Source organism: Moschus berezovskii, chromosome 8 (assembly GCF_049115385.1).
Source record: "Moschus berezovskii isolate FMDL1 chromosome 8, NW_MosBer_1.0, whole genome shotgun sequence".
Classification (NCBI taxonomy): Eukaryota; Metazoa; Chordata; class Mammalia; order Artiodactyla; family Moschidae; genus Moschus; species Moschus berezovskii.
Window position 1 is genome coordinate 88,707,502 of NC_142467.1, and position 19,772 is coordinate 88,727,273.

The window sequence follows — 19,772 nt, forward strand, 5'->3', positions numbered from 1 at the left end:
TTTTGCCTACGTTCTTCTCTAGGAGTTTTATAGTTTCTGGTCTTACATTTAGATCTTTAATCCATTTTGAGTTTATTTTGGTGTATGGTGTTAGGAAGTGTTCTAGTTTCATTCTTTTACAAGTGGCTGACCAGTTTTCCCAGCACCACTTGTTAAAGAGACTGTCTTTTCTCCATTTTATATTCTTGCCTCCTTTGTCGAAGATAAGGTGTCCATAGGAGCGTGGGTTTATCTCTGGGCTTTCTATTTTGTTCCATTGATCTATATTTCTGTCTTTATGCCAGTACCATACTGTCTTGATGACTGTGGCTTTGTAATAGAGCCTGAAGTCCGGCAGGTTAATTCCCCCAGTTCCATTCTTCTTCCTCAAGATTGCTTTGGCTATTCGAGGTTTTTTGTATTTCCATACAAATTGTGAGATTATTTGTTCTAGTTCTGTGAAAAATATTGTTGGTAGCTTGATAGGGATTGCATTGAATGTATAAATTACTTTGGGTAGTATACTCATTTTTACAATATTTATTCTTCCAATCCACGAACACGGTATATTTCTCCATCTATTCGTGTCCTCTTTGATTACTTTCACTAGTGTTTTATAGTTTTCTATGTACAAGTATTTTGTTTCCTTAGGTAGATATATTCCTAAGTATTTAATTGTTTTCATTGCAACAGTGAATGGAATAGTTTCCTTAATTTCTCTTTCTATTTTCTCATTATTAGTGTATAGGAATGCAAGGGATTTCTGTGTGTTGATTTTATATCCTGCAACTTTACTGTAATCATTGATTAGCTCTAGTAGTTTTCTGGTAGAGTCTTTAGGGTTTTCTGTGTAGAGGATCATGTCATCAGCGAACAGTGAAAGCTTTACTTCTTCTTTTCCAATTTGTATTCCTTTTATGTCTTTTTCTGCTCTGATTGCTGTGGCCAAAACTTCCAGAACTATGTTGAATAGTAGTGGTGAGAGTGGGCACCCTTGTCTTGTTCCTGACTTGAGGGGAAATGCTTTCAGTTTTTCACCATTGAGGATAATGTTTGCTGTGGGTTTGTCATATATAGCTTTTATTATGTTGAGGTATGTCCCTTCAATTCCCACTTTCTGGAGGGTTTTTATCAAAAATGGATGTTGAATTTTGTCGAAGGCTTTCTCTGCATCTATTGAGATAATCATATGATTTTTATTTTTCAGTTTGTTAATGTGGTGTATTACGTTGATTGATTTGCAGATATTGAAGAATCCTTGCATTCCTGGGATAAAGCCCACTTGGTCATGATGTATGATCTTCTTAATGTGTTGTTGGATTCTGATTGCTAGAATTTTGTTAAGGATTTTTGCATCTATGTTCATCAGTGATATTGGCCTATAGTTTTCTTTTTTTGTGGGGTCTTTACCAGGTTTTGGGATTAGGGTGATGGTGGCCTCATAGAATGAGTTTGGAAGTTTCCCTTCCTCAGCTATTTTCTGGAAGAGTTTGAGTAGAATAGGTGTTAGCTCTTCTCTAAATTTTTGGTAGAATTCAGCTGTGAAGCCGTCTGGACCTGGGCTTTTGTTTGCTGGGAGATTTTTGATTACAGTTTCAATTTCCGTGCTTGTGATGGGTTTGTTCAGATTTTCTATTTCTTCCTGGTTCAGTTTTGGAAAGGTGTACTTTTCTAGGAATTTGTCCATTTCTTCCAGGTTATTCATTTTATTGCCATATAATTGCTGATAGTATTCTCTAATAATCCTTTGTATTTCTGTGTTGTCAGTTGTGATCTCTCCATTTTCGTTTCTAATTTTATTGATTTGGTTCTTCTCCCTTTGTTTCTTGATGAGTCTGGCTAGTGGTTTGTCAATTTTATTCACCTTCTCAAAGAACCAGCTTTTGGCTTTGTTGATTTTTGCTATGGTCTCTTTTGTTTCTTTTGCATTTATCTCTGCCCTAATTTTTATGATTTCTTTCCTTCTACTGACCCTGGGGTTCTTCATTTCTTCCTTTTCTAGTTTCTTTAGATGTAGAGTTAGGTTATTTAGTTGACTTTTTTCTTGTTTCTTGAGGTGTGCCTGTATTGTTATGAACTTCCCCCTTAGCACTGCTTTTACAGTGTCCCAGAGGTTTTGGGTTGTTGTGTTTTCATTTTCATTCATTTCTATGCATATTTTGATGTCTCTTTTGATTTCTTCTATGATTTGTTCATTATTCAGCAGCGTGTTGTTCAGTCTCCATATGTTGGCACTTGTAACAGTTATTCTCCTGTAATTGAGATCTAATCTTACTGCATTGTGGTCAGAAAAGATGCTTGGAATGATTTCAATTTTTTTGAATTTACCAAGGCTAGATTTATGTCCCAGGATGTGATCTATCCTGGAAAAGGTTCCGTGTGCGCTTGAGAAAAAGGTGAAATTCATTGTTTTGGGGTGAAATGTCCTATAGATATCTATTAGGTCTAACTCTTCTATTATATCATTTAAAGATTGTGTTTCCTTGTTAATTTTCTGTTTAGTTGATCTATCCATAGATGTAAGTGGGGTGTTAAAATCTCCCACTATTATTGTGTTATTGTTAATTTCCCCTTTCATACTTGTTAGTAATTGTCTTACATATTGTGGTGCTCCTATGTTAGGTGCATAAATATTTATAATTGTTATATCTTCTTCTTGGATTGATCCTTTGATCATTATGTAGTTTCCTTCTTTGTCTCGTTTCACAGCCTTTGTTTTAAAGTCTATTTTATCTGATATGAGTATTGCTACTCCTGCTTTCTTTTGGTCTCTATTTGCATGGACTATCTTTTTCCAGCCCTTCACTTTCAGTCTGTATGTGTCCCTCGTTTTGAGGTGGGTCTCTTGTAGACAACATATATGGGGGTTTTGTTTTTGTATCCATTCAGCCAGCCTTTGTCTTTTGGTTGGGGCATTCAACCCATTTACGTTTAAGGTAATTATTGAAAAGTAGGATCCCGTAGCCATTTTCTTTATTGCTTTGGGTTCAAGTTTATACACTCTTTCTGTAATTCCTGTCTATAGAAGATCCTTTAGCATTTGTTGGAGAGCTGGTTTGGTGATGCTGAATTCCCTCAGCTTTTGCTTGTCTGTAAAGCTTTTGATTTCTCCTTCATATTTGAATGAGATCCTTGCTGGGTACAGTAATCTGGGCTGTAGGTTATTTTCTTTCATCCCTTTAAGTATGTCTTGCCACTCCCTTCTGGCCTGAAGAGTTTCTGTTGAAAGATCAGCTGTTATCCTTATGGGAATCCCCTTGAGTGTTATTTGCTGCTTTTCCCTTGCTGCTTTTAATATTTGTTCTTTGTGTTTGACCTTTGTTAATTTGATTAATATGTGTCTTGGAGTATTTCGCCTTGGGTTTATCCTGTTGGGGACTCTCTGGATTTCTTGGACTTGGGTGATTATTTCTTTCCCCATTTTAGGGAAGTTTTCAACTATTATCTCCTCAAGTATTCTCTCATGGTCTTTCTTTTTGTCTTCTTCTTCTGGGACTCCTGTATTCATTATTTTGTGTTGTTTTTTTTTCCACTTTAAAGATTATGTTTCCTTGCATTAGTTCCAATGGTGTATCCAGGGAATTCTTACATATTTTCCCCCCTATATCCAATATTCCTGTTTCCTTTCTGGCCACTGTTAAGATTGTTCTCCCTATCATTGGGTTCCAGCAGTTTGAATACGTTGTGCCTTGGTATGACTTTCTTTATGCTTATCCTATTTCAGTTCCAGTGTACTTTTCAGATCTGTAGTCTAATGGTTTATATAAAATTTGGAAAAATTTTGAGTGTTATGTCTTCAAATACTTTTTGTGCCTATCCTCCCTTTTCAGAGAACCTGAATTCTAGGACTCATCCAACTTTATTTCTAATTTGCCAGCCTTCCTAGGTTCTCCTCTGAAGAGTTTATATGTTCAGTAAGATCTCTTCACTCTGATAGCAAAAGATGCATGTTTTCCAGCCCTACACAAGCTCCAGGAGGTGTGCAGTTTACAGGTCCTAGGTAATTAGTCTTTTCCCAACCTTGAGGAATCTCACTCCACTTATTTGCAGCTTAGTATTTAGTTTCAGGCTCAAAGGGACACCTTTGCAGATTTTTTTTTTGCTTTTGTAATAATTGTATTTTATGTTTTGGTTGTTTTTTCTAATTACCGCATCCTAGGGGGGAAAATACATTTTGTTTGTTAATGGCTCCATTTGTTTTCTTGAAAAATATTAGAACTTTTAGAAAAATTGCATTTTCTTGTTACTTAAGAATTTAGTAATAATCAGCAGTTAACATGGACAGAGGAGCCTGGCAGGCTCCAGTCCATGGGGCTGCAAGAGTCGGACGACTTAATGACTAAACCACTAATCAGCAGTTAAAGGATGTAACATTTAGGATTTATAGAAACACAAGATTTAGAAAGAATACTGCACGTAAATTGAGATCATTCTCCTTTAAACTACAATAACACTTTCTGCCACAAAATTTTTGGTAGATGAAGGATGAAACAAATGAAAGGGTTATTTTAGAGTGGCTCTAAAAAGTTCTATTGTAGAACTTCAAGTTGCCAACACTTGGTATAATACAAAGCTTCTTGATGTTAATAGTGTTTTAAGAGTTAGAAGGTAGCCAAAATTCTATAATAGGAAGCAAAAAGAAAATTTTAAAATAGCATACACTTGACACAAACCACAAGGTATCCCACTTCCCATATTCCCTACGTTCTCTCAAAACTCTACCAGGTACCCAGTTATTCCCATTTCATTCTATCGTGCCATTACATAATCTTATAAGGTTAAGGAAAGTTCCAAAGGAAACAAAAGTGGAAGAGACTTTTAAGAGCTCTGAAACAGTCATATGAATTGCTCAATGAAAGGGCTGATGGCTAAGTGTAACCAATGAGTGTATAGAAGGCTGTGACAGGTTGAATACAGATAAAGGTCTCTACAGCAAGCATAAATAAATGAGATACCCTAGGTTATGTCCCTCACACCGTGTCAGTGTATGAGATAGTTTGAAGCTCATCTTTGTATCACTCCCTCTTCTCCAGTACTCCATAAAACAGATTGCAGTTGCCTTAGTCAGTTTTACTCCTTTCTCTGTGTCCTCATCTCACTGAAGCCCTTGTCATCTGTGCTCTGCTGGAGTTACCCCTCTGTGTGGTCCAGTTCAGTCGCTCAGTCATGTCCAACTCTTTGCGACCCCATGGACTGCAGCATGCCAGGCTTCCCTGTCCATCACCAACTCCCGGAGCTTGCTCAAACACTTGTCCCATCGAGTCAGTGATGCCATCCAACCATCTCATCCTCTGTCGTCCCCTTCTCCTCCTGCCTTCAATCTTTCCCAGCATCAGGATCTTTTCCAGTGAGTCAGTTCTTTGTATCAGGTGGCCAAAGTATTGGAACTTCAGCTTAAGCATCAGTCCTTCCAGTGAATATTCAGGACTGAGTTTCTTTAAGGTCTAGTAAATATCGTCAGGCAGAAGTCAAGTAATTTTAGAGGCTGCCTTTGGTCTCCTCCTCTTGGGGAATCTGTTCTCTGTTGTCCGTTGAAACAATAGTTTCATACATTGTCTACTTTTCTAGTTGTTTACAATGGGAGAGATAGTGAAGCACCATTTATTCAGATTTGACCAGATATAGATTTTCTAAAAAATACATATTTAAAGCTAATGAATTGAAAAGCCAGGAAACACTACTCACCCAGAATATTGAATCCGCGTATGGGGTTGCTCTTAAGGTCATAAGTTGTGTGGATTTTCAAGTACATCCGTGTGGCATTTCAGGAAAGAGGGGATGCTGAATTCCAGAAGACCAGTTGAATCTCAATATGATGCTTTAGTCACCACAAAAAGATTTTAAGGCATTTTTATTAGAGATTTTCCGGAAATACTCCTTTATAATAGTGCCTTGAATATATATTGAAAGGCAGGAAAAAGAATGAAGTTATACGGGCCGTTAGTACAAATTTAGACTGAAAAGACTCTCAGAATAATTAATAGACCTTAGAGAAATACAAGGAAATACTTTAACTTTTAGGCAAAATCATTAATTTTTAATCAATTTATCATTATCAGAAGTATATCTGTTTGTAGCTGGTAAAAGCTATTTGCAAGGTGTTGAGAGTTTTCTGGCAGCATATTTCCTTTACACGTTTAAAATTCAAGGTAAAATTAATATTTAAATAGTTTTCATACATCTAAAAATATGTGTGTTTAATATTTCATCAAAAACATTACCCCTTATATGTAGTATGTAGGAAAAATATTATTTGGTAGAAATTGTAAAATTTTAATACTTTTATTAATACAGTGTTCATAATAATGGAAATATAAACACCAGCAAATCTCTTAGTTGACCAGAAAAAAACAGATAATGTATGATTGATTTAATTATTTTAAATTTGAAAGGCAGATAAATAATAAGCAAATGAGAAACATCTTTAATCTCAATAGCACAGAGATTTTTTTAAAAAAGAAATCTAGATTATTCAAAATTCAACTCTTGATATTTCTCCTCAATCATTTATTTTTCTTGTCTTTCCTTTCTATGTGCTATTATAACCACTGTTTCTCATACTAGAAATCTGGCATCAGCCCTGACACTTCCTTTCACCCAGGGCAACCAAGTCATCAGCCTATTTTATCCATTTCACTCTTGAATTCCTCTTCATACTTTCTGCTGTCTTAAGTCAAGCCACTATTACTTTCCAATGGGATACTATGTTAGTGTGGTATTCTGTCTTCTCTATACAAATTTGTCCTATGCAAGTCCATTTTCTGCACAATATTATTCAAAATCTTATAGCTTTATATTTTTTTTCTTAGGAAAAAGCTTCTAAACATTTACATGGCCTGTAAAGTCTGGCTGCTCCCTACTCTCCAGTCTTATCAGTTCATGATCCACATTAGGACATGTGGCGTCTGCACATGTGTTACCTGTTTCACACCACGCTATGCTGGTGACCTTTGCATTTGTAGTTCCCTCAGCTTTGAACGTTCTTTCTGTGCTTCTCTTTTCCCCTGGCTAGTGTCCTCCATAAATGTCATCCTTCAGACAAGCCTCTCCTGACTCCTCCACTCACAAGTTTCAGTGTAATTATAATTAGTTATCAATAGTTACTTATGCCTTCATTAATGTCTGGTTTGCCAGTTAGTCGATTAGTTTTATGAAGCCAGAGAACATATTTCTATTGTTCATATGGGGATTCCCAGAATTTTGAATATTCCCTGATTTATATCTGATGCTTTATAAGCAATTATTTAGTCGTTATTAAATATTATATAAACATGCTTTCAAGGAGGTGTTCAGAAATGGGCATTTTCATAACTTCAGTTATGAGAGCATAAATTTATGCAAACTTTATGAAAATCAGTTTGAAATTGTTTTTGCAAATCTTTAAATGTTCAGTTTTTTACTCTGAAATTCCAAAGCTGGGAATCTATCCAAGGGAAATATTCAGATATACAAATAATTAGTGTATAGTATATTTATCTGAGTGTTATTCACAATATTAAAAAAGTTGAAAAATCCTCAAATGTTCAATAAATAGAGATTAGCTCAAATAATATTTGGGAAGATTTATCAGTTTAATTTATCAGAACATTTTCATAGAATTATGACATAAAAGCTTTCAGTGAATCTTCATGTAAATGTTTTTGAAAGAGATTCAATTATATGAGAGTATCTGAAAGCTTAAATAAAACATAAAATCATTTGTTTAATAAAATAGAAGGGATCCTTAATTTTAAATGGTTATCATAGCATCTCATTTCCATGTTATGGATCTTATTTAAGTTGAGGCACAAAACAAGTCAAAAAAGAGAAAGATTATAGGTAAACAAAATTATTCTGTACAGTTCCACATAAATGATGGCTGTTTATGGTAAGAACTAGCATTTATATCTATTCTTGTACACAGTAAATCACAAACCAGGAATGTTAAAAGGTCCTGAGTTCTGTTTTTAAAACCAACACGTTATATTTGAATTGTTTCATGTTGAACATAACTCTCATTTTGAACTGTTAGTTAATCTGCTGTTTAATGATCCTTCTGTCATCACACCCTTTTCTTGGGTGGCATGGGAGTTACAGAGCATGTATAAGATGTAGTACTAGCCCTCACGTTGTTCATAGAATCATTGCATAGACAACACAGACACGTCTAGCCTTAATATGTTAAAGAGTAAATGACTTCGGGACAAAATAAGGTTATAGACATCAAGTGTTCAATGGAAGTTTTGAGGAGACAAAGATAAATGTGACTGTATGGTGGTGGGCAGCTTTAGGAGAGAAGGAGAATTTCCTGTGGCATTTGCTGTGATTATAGATTTTCTCAAAGTGGAGATGCCTCATATTTTACATCAGGGAGTGTTGACCATTTAGTTTAGAAATGCACTAAATGCTTTTAAAAAGATCATGCAAAAGGGACAGTGATTAATGATGCTGACTTACTAATCTCATAATATTTTGTAACCTCTTTATAGCTCTCCGAGACACTGGAAAACAGTCTATTAACAGTGACTGGAAGATTGAACACTCCGGAGCATTCAACATAGCAGGAACTACTGTCCATTATGTAAGACGAGGCCTCTGGGAGAAGATCTCCGCCAAAGGTCCTACTACAACACCTTTACACCTCCTGGTATGAGGGAATGAATCCATAACATTGCATAATCAGCTTCTTATAACAAAGGATATTCCCTCTATGCTTTCTCTTTTTTCCAAATTTGGATTGTCAAGTAGATATTTAAAGTTACTTAAGAGGTGGGATTTTAGGGGTTTTTTTGTGTGTGTGTTTGAAATCAGGATGGCTGAAAGTGGAAATTTTTAAATTTAAAGGAAAATTTTACATTTTAAAAAGGGACATGATGTTTCAGGGAAGTCTCAGTCCACAGTAGAGGTAAACTAGCAGGCAGTAAGGTTCCTCTTTCCCTAAAAGCATATGTTTACTGATCAGAGTAGATGTCTGTAAAGATTAGAATGCTTCCCAGGTGCCATTAGTGGTAAAGAACTCGCCTGCCCATGTGGGAGACGTAAGAGACACAGGTTCGATCCCTGGGTCAGGAAGATTCCTTGGAGGAGAACTTGGCAATCCACTCCAGTTTTCTTGCCTGGAGAATTCCACGGACAGAGGCACCTGGCCAGCTACAGTCCATAGGGTCGCAAAGAGTCAGACATGACTGATGCAACTTAGCATCCATGCTTGCATGGCAAACTGTCGCATTTCATACATCTGTGAAATGGGTACCACCTGAATCTATGTAAAATGCCCTTGAGAAAAATGATATTGGTCCTTGGGGATAACACTTGATAAATGTTTAACAAGGCTTCCAATTACCCCTTGTGTTCTTACTAGGTTACGTGATTTCTGTAAAGAATTATGATAACTTGAATGTTTGGGATAATAAATTTCTTTACCATGTAGCAGAAGACTAGGTCTGAGTTTGGAACAAACGAATCAGGACACTGGGGCTCTGCACCCATGCTGGTGGCAGGTTCACATGCCCTTTTTGTCCTTGACCATGGCATTCAGTGCTAATGACTCAGGAGCCAGAGGACTGACTACACAGCTAGTATGCTTTTCATTCTGGTGTCAAAGTCTGAGAGTCACACACTTCAACATCTGAGTCCACACATAAAAACAACGGTAAAACACAGTCAACTGAATGTTTATTTGGAGTGTGATGTGCTACATTGTTTAATATCTCCATACAGTTTAAGTTGAATTTGTCCTCAACTGGAGACATCTGTGTTGCCAGTCTAGGCACCAGAGGTTCAAATCTCATTGGCCCATTTGCTTTTCCCTAGTTGAATGTGCCTGCAGATCACCTGAGGTTCTTGTTCTTGTTAACGTGGAAATTGGTTTGCCACTGCTACTGATTCACTGACCACATTTCAAGTAAGAATGTTTTGTAGAACTGCAGTCAGTAGGCTTTACCAACAAGAATGCATGAAGGGAGGGAGGCATAAAGGGAGCGAGGTGAGTTCCATGAGGCCTTCTGTTCAGAATCTTAATAATAGTAATAATATATACTATTCATCAAGCACTGAGAGCAGACCCTGTCCAAAAGTGCTTTATGTTCATTATGGCATTTAATCCTCAAAATAATACTGTGTGATATGTATTATTATTATTCCATTTTACAGATTAGAAAACACTAAATATTTAAAAGATTAAGTACTGTGCTCAGTATCTCCCAATAAATTATTTTGTTGTTGTGATTCAGCCATGCTCGTCTCTGTGGCCCCATGGACTGCAGCACTCCAGGCTTCCCTGCTTTGAATAAATTAGATTTTAATCCATCTTCTATGCTGCCTTTCCTGATACAAAGATCAAATCTAAGTTCTTTATATCTGAGAGCTTTGGATCATAATTATGCGTACACTTTAAACAATGTTTTTGTTCATCTCCCCACAGTTACTTTGGATCCTTTAATTTGAATTGGAAACTCCACTCTGTGCCCTCTGCCATCTGGAGAAAGGGGGAAAAATGACTAAACAAACATCATATGACCAATATCTGGCTCTTTCCATGATTGGGTCACTTAGAATAACAACATTATCAACAACAAACATATGTTTAATGATTTGGTTGCTGGAAACGCCATTATGTTGCCTCCCTTACATGAGTGTAACCTACATATTTTTATGGAACAAGACTAGTGAGCCTCTAATTCAAAATTTTAAAACAGTATATGTGAGACATTACTGTTGGGCAGAGGGAGTTTCCTTGCTGCAGAATCCTTAATCTGACTGGTAATTACCAAGGTTTTTCCTGGAAGCATGAAACATAATTAAAGTCAGTGAACTATGTCTAAAAGAAGGCATCTATGTGACCTGGATTTATTCAGTAATCCAAAGGAAACTGCACTTCTAAAGATATTTTTCTTTAATGACTATTACAGATTGAAAGCCGGTACTGAACTTTGAAAGGCAATACCTTCTGTGCCATGCTTCAGTATGTGCCCCTCAGCTGTAACTTTCCTTCTTGCAAAGAATACTGCCAAATTCAGATGGTTTAAGAAAGACCTAATGATTTTGTAACTAATGTCTTTATTTTAAGGGAATTAGATGTTGAAGGACAATCAAAAGTCCTGTTAATGAACAGATAGTTTTTTAAGAAAAATAGACACGTTTTCATGTGATTAAATAAGTTGACAAATAACTTATTTATATGTTCATTTCATCAATTTAAAAATCATGTAATAGTCTGGTTCTGTTCATAAACAAGGTGAATTCATCTCTCTCCCTCTTTTTTTTTTAGCTTATTGAGCTGAAAAGTCACTAGCAACATGAAATGAGATATTTAAAGTCAAAACAAACACTGTCATGTGCTTACAATCAGTATCCAGCATGTTACATATATGTGACTTTTAAAAGTATTATTTTTATTGTTGATCTAGTTGATTCATAATGCCATCATCCTAATTCCTCAATCCACATATTAAATGTGTCAGAGTATTTCTGTTACTATATTGAGGCAAAATCTTAAGGGGAAAAAGTAAAAAAAATTAGCCTTAAACTCATTTATTTCCCCATTAAATGTTAACTCTATAACCTATCATTACAACTACCTTGATATAGATTAAATATCAAAATTCTCTAATATTTGAATATAATTTAAAATTTAGATATATATATTTTTATATCATATCATGTTATATAGATTGCTTCCTTAAATCCTTGGGCTTCCCTTGTGGCTCAGCTGATAAAGAATCCGCCTGCAATGTGGGAGACCTGGGTTTGAAACCTGGGTTGGGAAGATCCCCTGGAGAAGGGAAAGGCTATCCAATACAGTATTCTGGGCTGGAGAATTCCATGGACTGTATAGTCCATGGGGTCTCAAAGAGTCAGACAGAACTGAGCGACTTTCACTTTTCCATAAATCCTCAGATCCATCGACGTCATATATCCCATGGGCTTGTTTGACATATTTGATGGAAATGAATTTATAAAGAAACATATATTCTCATTCATTCATTTTCAATGAGTATATTTCATGTATTTTTCTTTCGTTTAAAATATGTATGGTTGCACCATACATGATGATACAGTTCTAAGCTTGATATTGTGTACTATGGGATAACATCACAGACATGGTTACTGCTTATAATTTAGTCCAGTGTCACCCACAGTTCAACCATTCTCATACGTCCTTTATGATTTATACTGTTTACGTACGTGTACTGTTTACACACGTATACATAACTGTACCATTATTAAGTTACTTTGCATTTAAAAGGTTTTTTTAACATAACTTTCTTTTCAAAGGAAATGATCTTTACTATAAATGAAAAGTTAGTAACCTTGCCAAAATTAAAGCATAACTGTAAGCATACATGGGATAATGTTCTTGTTCTCCAATTGGCTTAGAAGTTCTCTTCCCCTTATGGAGTGAAATGACTCCCAAAGTCTTCTGTCCTCTTCCTCTGTTGACACAGGGACTTATCACTCATATTTTTCTAATATGAGTGAAAAGGCTTCATTTGATACTGGATTGTGGGTTATATCTTGATGTTATATAGGACACGTGTCCCTGTCCCCCCTACTAAAGTCATCTCATACATGTACCATGCTTTGGGAGACTGTGTAGCCCATTGACTTGGGAGAAAATAATATGGTATCTCTGACCTCATTCAAATGGGTATTTTTTCATACCATCATTTGCTCAGAGGTAAGTGTATAATTCCAGTGTTTACAGAAGTAGGACAGTTTCAGCATTTAAGTGATAAGATCACAAATCTACTGTGCACAAATCTACTGTGCACACCATACCAAAAACATTTTAAGGTGTCCATATCCTTAGTTTTATGCTTCACATTGAATATGCTCTGATTTGATCTGCTGCTTTGAACCCTTCTGTGTATGTTATAGGTGCTGCTGTTTCAAGACCAGAGTTATGGTCTTCACTATGAATACACCATCCCATCAGACCCTCCTCCAGAGAATCAAAGCTCCAAAGCACCTGAACCCCTTTTCATGTGGACACACACAGGCTGGGAAGATTGCGATGCCACATGTGGAGGAGGTGAAGGGTTTTTCATTATTTATCTTTCCACAATAGCTGTTTTCCGATTAACTGTTGACAGTTAAGACAGATCCATAACCCCTTATCTACAATTTCAAACTCCATGAAGGATTGGAAATTGAAAGTTTTTTGAAACACATTTCATGTCTAAATGCCTGAACTATTTTGCAGCAAAATCTGGCATGAATTAAAGAAAGGCTGTTTACAGTTGTTAGATATCTCACTCAATATGATTACTCACTGCATTGATTTTCATCAGTATTAACACTTATGGGGGGTGCCCTGTACATCATGCAAGTTGTTATATGATATTCATATACTTTTATTTTTACTTGGGACACTATGTCATCTAGAGTTCAGACAGATGAGAAGAAACCAACAAAACATATTAAAATAAGTAACCAAAAGACTAGGTGGAGTGGATTCAAGAGAAAATAGCATGTGATGAATTGAAGAAAGGACTTAAGGTAACTTAGGAAATTTTGTTGAAAGAATAAAGCAGAGAAATGTGGCATTAGCTGGAGAGGAATATGCATCAAAGAGTTTACTGTTTTTTTAATAAGGAGAATTATACATGATTGCTTGCCAGTGTATGTTTTCCAGAACAGAACAGAAAACTAGTGATGCAAAGGAGAGAGCAAAACATTTCTGGAGTGATGTCTTAAGTTGGCAAGATGGATGGAATAGAATAGGGCTTCAGAAAGAAGTATGGATAGCCTAGTAACAGGAGAAAAGACAGACTTTTGAACAAAAGCTGTTGTTGGAAACTTACGGTGGTACTCCTTTTGGTTGCATCTATTTTTATCAAGATAGTCCATTTTTCTGAGACTAAAGGTGGGAAAGGAGATGTTGGAATTTTGAAAAGAGAGGAAATGTGAAGTGGTCACTTAAGAGAAGAAGAAAATAAATGAAATGGTACTTGTTTTGATCATATGGTAGCACTGATGGTCCATTTGAAGTTGATGTTCATGAATTCAGCCTGACACTTATGTCAGAGTGGTACATTACCCTCCAGGTATGCATAGCATAGAGATGTACTTGCGGTGTAAGTTTCAGAATTGCCATGGAGTATAATAAAAGGAGAATACGTTTGACCTGAGGTTGTATGTAAGGAGCTGAAAATGATTGACCATGGAATTTAGTTGTATATGGAGAAAAGCAAAGATACGAAGGACTTGAAAGACAGTCACATGGTGGTAGCACTAATGAATTTTAGGGTCTCGTGGGGTTAAAGAACTTTTAGACTCAGAAGACTTTTAGACTTTTAGAGTTAAGAAGAGGGCTGGAAATACAGGAGATGACGACAGAAAATAGACTTGAGAATATAGAGGGGATACAGTTATTAGTAATAACAGGACCAGGAGAGTTAGTGGCTTCAGTGAAGTGAAAGGACACATCTTTGGGATGAGAAGAGAGCCTGGAACTGAGAGTCCTTGGTGTTGAAGAATCATTCAAATGGCTATAGTAATTACAAAAAGAATTGTGTTATTGGATAGCCAACAAGGACCTATTGTATAGTACATGGAACTCTGCTCAATGTTATGTGGGAGGGGTGGATGGAGGGGTGTTTGGGGGAGAATGGATTCATGTATATGTATGGCTGAGTCTCTTCGCAGTTCACCTGAAACTAACACAACATTGTTAACTGACTATAGCCCAATACAAAAGTAAAAGTTCAAAAAATTAAAAAAACAAACCAAACAAAAATGTATAGGGAGCAGTATTAGAAAATGGAACAATAATCCAGGAGCTTAAACTCTTAGAGTGAAAAGAGAGATTGATCCAGGGGTTGGTGTTTGGCTGCATCAAGAAGGGGATGGCACCACATGGTCTGGCCCAAAGCTGTAGGTTTAGGAAGAAGGGAGAAGGGGGAATGGTCTGCCTCTAGATGCAAAAGTATGGAGTGTAAGCAAGAAAATGGCCTCCCCACTGGCGACCATGGAGAAAGCAAGAAATGGTTTCCTCAGGAGACAGTAGAAAAAGGTGCCGGGAACATCCAGAGTTTCAGAGACAGGGGAGTAGCTGCTTTTGCTAGAGCACTTGGAGCTCTGGAACACTCCCCTGGAACTCTGGAACTCCAGGAACACACAGCCCCAGAGTAAAAGCAACGTGGTAGGCCAGGAAGGGGAAGATTATACAGAGCAGGCTTTGCTCTTGGGGGTTATAGACTAATTATAACAAAAAAATTTCTAGTCACAATTTAAAAGCTTGTAGCAGTCATCCTTGGCACAATGAAATTTTCATTGGCCATGTTTCTTCAGGGCCCCATTATCACCATGCGACTTTGATCTTGTATCCTCTGGTCCTCTCCTGCTGATGCTCCCATGTACACCTAAATTCCTGTGCCTCCATTTCACCCATTTCTTACTAATGCCAGGGCCCATAGCACTTAAGGGGCTCTGCTTCACATACCCTCTCCATAAAAAAGCAAAACACAGATAGAAACAAACATTTAAAGTGAAAATCCACAGCGTTCTTTCTTCCTTAGTATAACTCAGACAAGAATGACCAGCCACCATCCCATGGTGGGTCATGAGGAAACTAAGCAATGAAAATGTTGCTGGTTCCTATTACTGCCCTGAAAGGCAGTCATTAAAATCTGTTTACATTTAAGACTCTAGACAGGAAAATGTTTGCCCAGTGAATTTTATTATCCTCATTTTTTTTTTTCATTGTGCCGTAATTGTGGTCTAGTAAAAGCTTCAGAAGTAAACATACAGAACTTGTCAGTCTTCAGTTTAAACAAGAAAATTTTGGGGGTTAAAATTTTTTTTCCAAAATCATACAGCCTGGAATATGTTTTGTCACTTGCCAGGCTTCAAGAAATAGAAGTTCAGTATAAATTACTTTAGGTTCAAAGTCAGAAGGGCTTTTAGATATTCTTAAGCTTGACTGTGTAATTATTAATGTGAGAAAATCGAAGTGCATAGAGATTAAGCGCCTTTGCAAGGTCACATGTCCAGTGGGAGTGGAGCCAAGATTAGAATCCAGGACTCCTGAGTTCAGATCTTCTTTCCTCTTTGTCATACACTTCCTTCAGGAGCAGCTCAGGGATTTAGTGATTTCTTCCCACAAAATATAGCATGTCTCTTAAAAAGATTACATAGGTTTTCTTTGGATTCAAAGAGATGTTTTATTTAATCTGTTAAATAAGAATTTAGCTATGTCCTTACTTTTATTTCAGACGGCTTATTTTATAAAAGTCCTAATTATAAGCAACTTCTATATGACTTGCACTTGAACAGGCCTCTCTCAGATCTATTCCATTGTGTTTAGTCAACAGTTTTCAATTATCTCTGACTATGTTAATAGAACGTATATTCATTTCAGTGCCAAAATGTTTCTGGGCATTTGGATATTATTTTCCTTTGCAGTTCATAAATAAAGTAGATGGACAGGGTTTCAAGAATCGCATCATTTCTGACTCTGTTTTGTCGATTTTATAGCCAGAAAGAGCTTTGTAACCTTTCAGCATATTCATGAATTAAATGAGAGTAAGTTCAAAGCACAGAACATTGGAAACAGATTCAGGCAAAATTTATCTTCAGCAGCAAAGAAGAATAATAAGACTATTCTACTTCATAGGAATATTAAGCAAAAAAGAGCAAATAAAGTATCATAGGGCAGTATACAATTCCATTGTTTGACATAAGGTGTTTTTTTTTAACACAATTTTAAGGAACTACATTCCAGCAATAAGTGGGAACAAGAAATGTTTCTTTAAAATACCTAGTTTCCAGTAGCTAAATTTTTATTATCATGATCTTCTATATCAGTATCTCTAAGTTTTAAAATAACCCATTAAAGTTCCTTTATTATGCATGTCTATTTATTTGTTGATATAAGTTATTATAAGAAAAGTCTGAGATATAAAATTTTCTTCTTTTAGAAGAAATATTACTTTAGAATATCCAGTAATGCTGGTGATCTTAAGTAAATTTTTCCAGCAGTTTTTAACATGTACATTTTTCATCACAATCTTGTCAAATTTGAATCATACTTCTCGAAAACTTCAAATAGATGTATCACTTTGTACTTCAGCATTGATCGTTGATATTGGTCCTTCTATTTTCAAACATCTTGAAATATATTTGTGAAGTCAATATTTACTTTGTGTTCATGTTCTAAAATATCTAAAAAATCTTTGAAGGGATGTTTTAGATTTATTTTGGCACCTCAGAAGTACAGGTCAGTGGATAAAGGATTTTTTTTTTAAATAAAAGGTTGTTTGAAATGATCTTGATCTTCAGAGGCAGCAGCAATCTATAATTCCATAATATCTGAAGGTTTTTTTGTGAAATCTGTGTTCTGCATACTACCTACAGTAGCTGCATTACTCTAAGTCTCATTTTTAATCTAGTAGGTGAATTAATGACATTAAACCTAGAATGAAGGCCCTCAAATTTAATAACCTGTTTTGAAATAAATGAGTTAAATATGCTTTTAGAAAATCTGAACAGATGCACTTTGAAGGGGAAAAAGCAAGTCAACATTCCACATTCTTCACATTAATCCAAATCCTGCTAACTTAGAACTTTTATGCTGTTAGCCTTGTATTGTGATATCCTCTAGACGCGGCTCTCCTTGGCCATGGCCAGAGTCCCTGGATGCACCCAAGCCTTTGGGTCCAAATTGAGGAAATATCTCAGTATACAAATACCTGTATCTTATTAAGGGTGCTGAGTTTTTTCTGTTTTTCCCTTTCACAGGCACTTTGCCTGTACCAATGTAAACATTATTAGCCAAAGAAAATGTACCAAAATATATATTTGCTGTTCTCTGCATTATTTGGATTCAATAATATTTTGTGTCATTTCGTGTCCTACTTTCTTTACTTAAATTAATAGGAACAGTTATATTCATGTAAACTTTTTATAAATTTGAATTGTAACACCTAAATGATAATCCATTTGTTTGATTTGCTGTATATAATTATTCCCCATAATTGGTCGTTGAATTTGCAAATGATTTTTTACCATTTTAGGAAACACAGTGTTGAGATGAACCTCTTACTGTGGCAAGTGCTTTGAGCTTGAATTACATGCTTATATTTCATTTAGTGATCCCTTACCGATACTGACTGTACTTGTAATTTTGCTGGATGAGTCAGAGATGAGTACTTTCTGTTTTTAGAGAATTTGCTGTCCTCCCTGGTAGGGGTTAGATCATAATAAAAGTACCATACAGAGTATGTATGGAGAGCTGTAGAAAGCCTTCCAGGGATATGCATAAGTGCAAAGGCCCTGGGGTTAGTGAGAATGTTTATTAGTCAGGTGCAAATATGAGAAACTGTGGGAAATTATTTGACAAAAAAAGTAGAAGCCAGTTTGTGAAGGTGTTAGGCACTCAAAATATAAAGACTAATGAATTACACACCAGATATGAAGTTGTTTGATATTCTTAATTAGAGAACAAACAGGTCTCTTCACTTATCTGGCCTCAGTTTGCTCCTCCGTAAAATGGGCATGATATTCCGTTCCCTCAGCTCCTCACACATAAGGTTGCAGTGGCAGCAGACATTCAGCTTCCTTAGCAGAAAGGTGTGGTGTTAAGTTAACCTCTACTGGATCTGCTTGAAGAGGAACAGTAAAAAGAAGGGAAAGTGAAACCCATATTACTTGTTTCATTTTGTTGCTTGTTAATAAGGAAACAAAGCAAAGACAGCAACTCTTTCCTGTTTTCTGAGACAGAGAGGCCAGACCAGTTAAAGTGTTAGGCACTCAAGTTAAATTTAACTTGAAAGTTAGGGGATACCATTAAAATATTTGTGTGTATGGAAATGACAAGATCAGACTGGATTATTTATTGAGTGTTAGGAGCAATACAGAATACATTGTTTTTTTTCATTAAAATAAAAATGAAATTGTCCTATTAATGTTAAGCCCAAACCTTGTGGGGAAAAATGTTTTATAGAAATGTAAAAAGAATGACTAAAAATGAAAGGACATGACATGATTTTAGAAGCTGATCAAGTTAAAAAATGTATGCTTGAAAAATAAGCAGCATTCTACATTCTCCTCAGAGAAAAGACCTTTTTCCTCATTTAATTATTTTTACTTTTGGCTTCAGTTCAGTTCAGGTCAGTCGCTCAGTCATGTCCGACTCTCCGTGACCCCATGAATCACAGCACGCCAGGCCTCCCTGTCGATCACCAACTCCCAGAGTAGTTGCTTGCTAATCATTGTTAGTTTAATAGGAACTATATTAATTAAAAATTTTAAGAGAAAATTGTGAAAACAAATGAATACATATAGTCTCTTTCATATAGAGTTCCCCAATTTTAGTAAAAAGTGTGGCATGTACTTGGAGAAGGAAATGGCAACCCACTCCAGTGTTCTTGCCTGGAGAATCCCAGGGATGGGGGAGCCTGGTGGGCTTCCGTCTCTGGGGTCGCACAGAGTCAGACATGACTGAAGTGACTTAGCGGTGGCATGTACTTACCTTTCTATGGATGAGATGTTGAATAAATTGTGGCCCATTCAGGAATTTCTAGTTGGCAATAACAAGGAACAAATGATTGATATAACAATGAAGATGAGCCTCCAGGGGGATCATGCTGCGTTGAAAAAAATATCAATCCCCAACAGTTATACACTGTGTATGATATTTTCAAAACATTCTTGAAATGAAAAAAATGATAGGAATGGAGAACAGGCTAGTAGTTACCAGGACTTAACTGACTGGTGGATGGTAGGGGAAGTGAGTATGTCTCTAAAAGGGTGACCAGTCCATTCTAAAGGAGGCCAGTCCTGGATGTTCATTGGAGGGACTGATGCTAAAG

General features: G+C 36.2%; 1 protein-coding gene across 1 annotated transcript in view; it reads left to right on the forward strand.

The window, feature by feature from the left end:
- Positions 1 to 19,772, forward strand: part of ADAMTS19 (ADAM metallopeptidase with thrombospondin type 1 motif 19) — a 270,031-nt gene that overhangs the window by 207,813 nt on the left and 42,446 nt on the right. Inside the window, exons 17-18 of the mRNA XM_055430830.2 lie at positions 8,448 to 8,605; positions 12,838 to 12,991. Coding sequence (XP_055286805.2) covers positions 8,448 to 8,605; positions 12,838 to 12,991 — 312 coding nt within the window. The remainder of the gene's footprint in view (positions 1 to 8,447; positions 8,606 to 12,837; positions 12,992 to 19,772) is intronic.